The sequence below is a fragment of the Eublepharis macularius genome, chromosome 13 (genome assembly GCF_028583425.1).
Source record: "Eublepharis macularius isolate TG4126 chromosome 13, MPM_Emac_v1.0, whole genome shotgun sequence".
Lineage (NCBI taxonomy): Eukaryota > Metazoa > Chordata > Lepidosauria > Squamata > Eublepharidae > Eublepharis > Eublepharis macularius.
The window spans coordinates 56,436,568-56,445,137 of record NC_072802.1 but is presented as its reverse complement, the minus strand read 5'-3'; the positions used below and the strand labels follow the sequence as shown (position 1 = coordinate 56,445,137).

General features: G+C 44.4%; 1 gene segment (V, D, J or C); it reads right to left on the bottom strand.

Moving 5' to 3' along the window:
- Nucleotides 1–5,042: 5,042 nt before the first annotated feature.
- LOC129340990 (immunoglobulin lambda variable 3-9-like) lies at nt 5,043–5,554 on the bottom strand. The segment is given in 2 exon segments: nt 5,043–5,356; nt 5,494–5,554. Coding segments are annotated over 2 exon segments (360 nt in total).
- Between the last annotated feature and the right edge of the window lie 3,016 nt (nt 5,555–8,570).

Below are 8,570 nucleotides of genomic sequence, written 5' to 3'. Positions count from 1 at the left end.
CCAGGGCCTCAGAATTACTAAGACTCCAGCCTGTATTACATTTAATATTATGGTGATCATTTAAACATAGGGGAAACTGTCCTGTTGAATGTAAGTTCTGTCTCTGCAAGGATCAAAGAATATATCTTCACACATCTGAAAATTATCAAGGGAGGGTGTGGTTGATGAAGCGGGTTGCCACAGTCCAGTCTGAAAGACTTTGTGGAGAAAATATTTTTCAAAACACATAAAGGCCTTGTGTAATGATTTCAAGAAATGGGTGCATGTATCTTTAAATGTTTGGTTTGAGCTAGGTGAAGAGTGGGGGTGAAAGAGAGGAATGAGTGAGCGATATGATTGGTTGACTGAGATTGTGGGCGGAGTGAATGCAATTTAGACTGGGAGAGAGAGAAAAAAGGTTTCAGTCAGAAGAAAGCAGGCTAGGTGTGTGCTGCCTGAATATGTTGAAGTGTTTTATGAGAGAAATATAACCTGTGTGGAACCTGAACTGAACATGTTTGTGAAAAGACACTCAGTCAGGGAAAGAGAGGCCAGCTGTGTGCTGCCTGAGCAGGTTTCATATTTCTGTGAATAAAAGAAAGAGAGGCTAGCTGTGTGCTGCCTGAGGAGTTTTCTGTGAGAGAAATATAGAGCCTAGAGAAAGAGGCTAACTGTGTGTGAAGCCTTACAAGAGATCTGTGTGAATGAGTTTAAATGAAGTAACATTAAGAACTAAGAACTACTTTTATGAAACCAATACGTTTCTTGAAAAATAAACATTTATTTTGCTTTGTTATATCCCAGAGTAGCTGTCAGTGTTATATCCCATTCCTATCCTCAGGGCCACATAGAACCACGAAGAAGCCTGACGCTTAGGAACGTTACCAAAGGGAAAACTTAATTAAAACATATTGGAATATAATATTCCTGGTGGCAGCTAAGATTAAAAGAAAATGTATTGTCGAAGGCTTTTACGGCCAGAGAACGATGGTTGTTGTGGGTTTTCCGGGCTGTATTGCCGTGGTCTTGGCATTGTAGTTCCTTTTTTTTTTTATAATATTTTTTATTTTTCAATATCTAACATACAAAACTACTACATACATACATAACCTACAAAACAGTAACTACAAAAGACTACAATAGCACAAGGGATGGGAAAGAAGGGAGAAAAAAGAGAAAGGGAAGGGGGGGTGGAAAAAAGGGGAAGGTAACCTACAAACACTAAACACTACATTTCAATGCTTTCCCTTCATACTGCCATAGTAAAAAAATAGCTTAATAAAATAGTGACGGAGTGGTTGATCATACAAATTACAAATTACAGTTCAAATTAAATATTTTTCCCTCCCCTGGGCCTCGGGCGCAATTCCCTCTGCGCAGCTACCGCCGGAGCGCTCATTGCCTCCCCCCTCCCTTCAGGCTTCGGATCCTCTTCTTTTTGCTTGGTGTCTGGTCCAAATTCTGGATTTTTATCCACAAAATCCCTTAGCTGATCTTCCGAATTAATCTTGTAAGCTTTATCTTTATAACTAAACCCGATTCCTTCCGGGAGTAGCCATTTGTACTTTATGTCTCGTTCCCTCAAAAGATTTTGTACTTAAATCTTTTCTTCCGCACTAAAAATGGAACGTCCTTCAATATCTTGACTTTATTTCCCAGAAAGTCCAATTCCGCATTGTATGAATTATATAGGATACTGTCCTGGACCCTCCTAGATGAAAACTCGATAACAATCTCGCGAGGCAGCTGCCGCTTCGTTGCATATTTTGAAGATGCCCGATGGACTCCCAAAATGGCGCTTTTCACTTCTTCTTTAGTTGCCCTCGCGGGTGTCGCTAAAAGTTCCGAGGCGAGATCCCATAAATCCTCTTTTTCCTCCTCTTTAACATTCTGGAGACGCAAAATGGTTTGTGTTCGCTCCACTTGCAGTCCGATCAGCTGGTTTTCCACCAACTTTAATTCCCTGTTCGTTGCTCTCGTAAGTGACGCACTTTCCCGGGCAGACTTCTCTGCCCCCCCCCGCTGCTTCTTTAATGGCTTTCACATCGCTTTCAATTAAGCCCACCCTTTGATCTGTTTCATTCAGCTTGTCAACAAAGGGTTTTATGGCTTCCATAACCGCTCTTTTAACCAGTTCCTCAAGTGTCTCGCCCCTCTGCAAGGCCGCCGTAACTGACTTGCCAAGAGAAGGACTCTGCTTTTTCGCTGCCATTTTAGGGGGGGGGGGGAACCGCCAATCTTCCGAGACTCTATGAGGGGGGAAAAATCCGAGTCTTCTAACCTTCAGACCCCACCACTCCTCACATACGCTTGTAGTAACAGAAGGGATTCGCTTACTTGCAGGCTTTCGCCTAATCCTGCTCCTTGCCGTTTTCCATAGCCCGGCAGCACACTAGGTGCCGCGCTCGTCTGCCGGCCTCCATAGGGACAAACGGGCGATTTACCCCCTGCCTCAATCTGTCAGAGGGCTCTTCCCGCCGCGTCCTGGACTCACACTCCCTGCCTGAGAGTCTGGGGGCTAACCTTTGCAGATCAGCCGCCCGGCCAGGCGGCTCGGCCGCTTCCTCTCGGACCTGCCGAGAGGAGCGTCCTACATGGCTGCGAAAACGAAACCGAATCCGGCATTGTAGTTCCTGATGTTTCGCCAGCAGCTATGGCTGGCATCTTCAGAGGTGTAGCACCAAAAGACAGAGATCTCTCAGTGTCACAGTGTGGAAAAGATGTAGGTCATTTGTATCTACTCAGGAGGGGTGGGGTTGAGCTGAGTCATCCTGTAAGAGTTCCCCAGGGTGTGGAATGCTAATGGCGGAAGGCTTCACTGTATCCTGAGGAGGTTCTTTTGCATATGGATTGGTACTTGATGTGCTCATCTTCTCTGCAGGGCTATTGTCGGGGATAGAATGTTTTGTTAGCCTGGTGTTTTTCAGAAGTGGAAACCATGCTCTGTTCATTCTTAAGGTTTCTTCTTTCCTGTTGAAGTTTTGCTTATGCTTGTGAATTTCAATGGCTTCCCTGTGCAGTCTGACAAAGTAGTTGGAAGTGTTGTCCAGTATTTTGGTGTCCTGGAATAAGATCCTGTGCCCTGTTTGAGTTAGGCTATGTTCAGCCACTGCTGATTTTTCAGGTTGTCCAAGTCTGCAGTGTCTTTCATGTTCTTTTATTCTTGTCTGGATGCTACGCTTTGTAGTCCCGATGTAAACTTGTCCACAGCTGCAGGGTATACGGTATACTCCTGCAGAGGTGAGGGGGTCTCTACTGTCTTTTGCTGATCGTAGCATCTGTTGTATTTTTCGGGTGGGTCTGAATACTGCTTGAAGGTTATGCTTTTTCATAAGCTTTCCCATCTGATCAGTAATTCCTTTGATATATGGCAAAAACACTTTTCCTGTAGGAGACTGTTTTTCCTTGGTTGTTTGGTTCATCCTGGGTTTGATTGCTCTTCGGATTTCATTTCTGGAGTAGCCATTTGCCTGAAGTGCGTGGTTTAGATGATTAATTTCCTCATTGAGAAACTGCAGCTCACATATCCGTCTTGCACGATCCACTAATGTTTTCATTATGCCTCTTTTCTGTTGGGGGTGGTGATTGGAGTTTTTGTGTAAGTACCGATCAGTGTGAGTTGGTTTCCTGTAGACCTTGTGACCTAACTGAAAGTTTGCTTTGCGGATGACCAAGGTATCCAAGAATGGGAGTCATTTGGAGCCATGGGGAGGAAGAATTGATGGGGTTTTTGAATCATCTCAACAACATCCACCTGAACATACAATTCACAATGGAGAAAGAAATTGAGGGAAAACTCCCATTCCTGGATACCTTGGTCATCCGCAAAGCAAACTTTCTTCTTCAGGAGCATGCCTAGTCTGACTGCTCAACAAAAAATATCTGCCATTCCACCACTAGGTGTCAACTAACGGGAACGTTCATTACAATAGCAGTCCCTATTTAGCCTTGCTAAGAAATCTAGTCCTAATAGACTCAGATCCTAAGGTGCTTTTCTGTCAGCACAACAACAGTTCCTGCAATAGTACACCATTTCCATTTGCAGAACAGAGATGGGGTTCCCCCCAACCCCCAGTATCAGTGTCCCCTCTCACGCTGTAGAGTCCTACTTTGCTCCCACACTGATACTGGGGGCCCACTGACTCACCAGCGCAATTACCAGAGGCATACAAGGCTTTTGTGGGAGGAGGAGGATGAGTATCCTTAGGCTTGTACTGCATAGAACGAAGGAATCTAAAAAAAATGTCTATTGTATCAGCCTTGCAGTGTAGAGCAGGGACATAAGACTTGACCTAGACCAATGGGCTTCAATTCAGGGACTTTTCAATATCCTGTGATCTGTGGTTAATACACTGTATTATGGATTGAGGTTTGGGTGGAAGGGCTGAGATCATCTGGATTACAACAGCCCTCAAGTAGAATATCCCCACACCCGAGATGGGAACCAGGGTGACAAAAACGGTCTGACGTATTTCAGATAGGAGCTTAACAATGTGAGTAATTTAAAACAGCCTTCTAGATTTCGCATAAAAGCTTTCATTTTCATCTAGCCAATCTTTAGTGAAGTTCAGCATCAAATCTGTCAGGTGAACCCATCTCACTAGCACGGTCCATGTTTCTAATGGTGCCATCCTAACAAAAGTCATACCCATCAAAGCTCATTGATTTCAAGAGACTTCGATGGGAGTAAGTCTGTAGTGTAAATTAGATGAAATTATTACATAATCGCTCTGGCATGATTAATTTGGCCTCAGCCACAGCTTATTGAATTAAGTTCAAGACAGGTAGCCGTGTTTGTCTGTAGAAGTAGAAAAGAGCAAGAGTCCACTCCAGTAGCACCTATAAGACTAACAAAATGTGTGGTAGGGTATGAGCTTTCTCATGGTATCTGAAGAACCAAGCTGAGGCTCACGAAAGCTCATACCCTACCACAAATTTTGTAAGTCTTATAGATGCTACTGGATTCTTGCTTTTTTCTACTTATTGAATTAAGGTCTGCAGAGGCTGGATTCGCCACTCTGAGGAGGAAGAGTGAAAGTTTTTGTATCAGTTCCCCATCAGACTTAACCACTGTGAAACTTCCAAGCGCTGCTATCATACCACATGCCACAGTAATAATCTGCCTCGTCTTCAGCCTGGGCATTAGTGATGGTTAAATAGCCGATGTTCCCAGCAGTAGAACCAGTAAACCGATCCGGGATCCCGTCTCCCCTGCTGCTGGTACCATAGAGGACAAGTCGAGGTGCTTGGCCAGCTCTCTGTTGATACCAGTAAATGGTAGCCATGCTGCCGCTGACCGTGCAGGAGAGTTTAGCCGTATTTCTCAGGGGCGCAGATTGTGAAGCAGGCTGCGTCAAAGTCGGCTGTGAAGTGACACCTTCACAAAAAGGAAAAGCAGAAAACGTGACCCAAATTTATTTCCTGTTCTCCAAATATCACAACATTACTATGAAATATGGATTGCTTCATTGTTGGGCCCTAGGACTATGAAAGCAGAATCCTCCACACCCTTACCTGAGCAGTAACTAAACAGTACAAGGGAAAGCAGAGTCCAGACCATGGTGAGATTTCCGAGAGACTTTGTCTTTCTGAAACAAATAGACAGTTGGATGGGATGTCCCTCACTCCTTGATTAAATCCTCCTGAGTTGAAGCAGGTGGGCCCCTTCATGCAAATGGGATCTATGATGGATGGATGGCTTTGAACTTCATTATCTCCTCTGAGAATAGGCGACTTCCTACTGTAACTAACCACTATGAGGTAATTGGTTTAGCCCAGTAGGGCAGAGTCAGTAGCTAGAGTCAGGTCGCTGAGGAAGCAGCTGGTTGCTGGGGAACTGAATCATAATTAATATGCTCTTATCACCTTGAATAAGGTAATCAGAAATGCTGTATATGAACAATATGACTAGGGGTGTTTGTGTACTGTGTTTAGTTGGTATTACTGGGATTGTATCATTTTTGCAGGGCTGTAATTCCCGAAGAAGAGGACAGAAGCCAGGGCTCCAGTTGCTTCAGATTGGAAGGATTGTGGAAAAGGACTGTATCGCTTGGTGGAATCAGACAAGTTGAACTGTTTACCTTTTCGAAGACATTGTTGGTTTAAAGTTTCTGCATGGTTGCACTGCACTTACGAGTTTACTTAAAGAAAAAAATATTGTATTGTATTAATCGTTAAAAGGTTTATTGGAAAAAAAAACTTAACTCACAATTGTGTGAAAGTTTGCTTCCTAAGCCCCATAGAACTCATACAAAGAGAAGTTACACTAGCAAAGACAAGAACTATAAGAATCGATTTAAGCGTGGTGCACGTGGCCCTGGCTTTGTCAGTGATACCGTCAGGGCTTTTTTTTCAGCAGGAACATGGTGGAACGGAGTTCCGGGACCTCTTGAAAATGGTCACATGGTTGGTGGCCCCGCCCCTGATCGCCAGACAGAGGGGAGTTTAGATTGCCCTCCACGCCGCTGGAGCGGCGTGGAGGGCAATCTAAACTCCCCTCTGTCTGGAGATCAGGGGGCGGGGCCACCAGCCATGTGACCATTTTCTCCGAGGGCAACCCGCTGAGTTCCACCACCTCTTTTTCCAGAAAAAAAGCCCTGGATACAGTAATTCACAACACTGAAGATTGAGAGGAGATACAAACCAGACCTATTTTTGCAAGTGATGACATGAACTTTTTAGATCTGAACCACATAATTTAGAATGGAGACTAGGAAAGCCATAGTTAAAGCAAATATGGTGCTATTGTTTTGGGAGTCTGCAATGGAAATACTAAGAGCTGTTACCTATCTGAACACCTGAAGGAACAATGTTCCTATCTTCTTTGGTAGGGCAAGTCCTGTCAGAGGCTGTACATCAGTTAGAGCGTCAGACTAGAATTGGGCAGAAAAGGTTCAAATAACCACAATGCTTACTGGGTGACTTTGGTCACTTACGTGGTTCTCTCCTCCTCCATTTTATCTCCCAAACTTATGAGGTAAGTTAGGCTGTCAGACAGTGAAAATAAACAGATGTGCAGTGGCATCCTAAAGACTAACACCTTTTATTCCAGCATGAGCCAGTTAGAACCCATTTCTTCAGAACGGTCATTTCATGAGCTTCTTGGGTATCTGAACCTGTCTCTCCCAAATGCTAGCCTGATGCTTTAACCACTACACATCCTCAAGTAGGTCTTGACCATGAAGCAAAAGTTGGATAATGTGACAGACTTTCTGCTCATCTCCTCTACACAGGTTGCAATAAGTTGGACCCAGTCCAGAATTCCTGCCACATTGTGGCCAGAAAAAAAAAGTTTATTGGTACTTGTGTATGAGTACAGAAAGATGCACAACAAAGAGTACTCAAGCATACAGGATATTACCTTGCTTTCCTTCATACCACAGGTTCCAGAACAATTCTGTGGTGGGTTTGACAGCAAGACTGCAGGAAAATGCAGTCCATTTAATAGAAGCTTAAAAATGCAGTCTATTTAATAGAGGCTTAACCTGAGCAGCTAGAAGGTTTCATGGCATGGAGGTAAATAACATCACCTGGTTAATCACATCATAAAGGGACAGGACATTTTTTTTCTGCAGGCAATTGGTCTTCTGAGTCTGCCAAATATATATCCGGACGTGATGTCACCGCACTGCCGGACTATTGGCAGACGAGGAGGCAAATCCCTGGGAATTTGCCCGTGACTAGCAGGCACCTGGGAACCCTAGATTTGTCCCCATTGAGGATATTTATTTATTTTTTATTTATTTTTTCAATTTATATACCGCCCATCCCCAGGGGCTCTGGGCGGTGAACAGTTAAAATCGATAAAAACAAAAACTAAAATCAATATACAAATAATAAAACAAATTAACATGGTGCAGTGGTGGGAGAACCTTCCCCACCCCAAAGGTGGGAGGCCGACATGGCACCGCCCCCTTCAATCACCAAACGCCTGGCGGAACAGCTCTGTCTTACAGGCCCGTCGGAACGATAATATGTCCCACTGGGCCCAGGTTTCCATTGACAGAGCGTTCCACCAGGCTGGGGCCAGGACTGAAAAGGCCCTGGCCCTGGTTGAAGCGAGGTGAGCTTCCTTAGGGCCAGGGACCACAAGTAAATATTTATTCACTGATCGAAGCGATCTCCGGGGAACGTACAGGGAGAGACGGTCCCGAAGATATATCCGCATTCTGCTCCCATTAAAAAACAACATTAATATTCTTATGGCCAAGGCCCTGGCTCTGACCCCTATGGGCCAAACCATAGCGGTAGACCCACTCAGGCCTTATTTCCATCTCTCTCTCTCCAAAAAAAAAAGTGAGTAGAAGAAAGCTAGAATGTGAATGTTATCCATTTCAGTGCCTTCCCTACCTATTCTGAGGCAAAATATTGCTCATAAAGACATTTAAATTATGATATATTATATTATCATTTAGGGTTGATTCCCTTACTCTCCTGGTGGGAGGGGGAGAACCTGGCACTCACTTTTATTTTGCACCTCAAGCACGTGCTTTGCAGTGGGCCAATTTGCACCCCAAAGTGCAGCAGTGCTCTTGGGGTGGCATGATGACATCATTCCCAGGAGAGGCATGTTCCCCCACCATCCCCCCCAC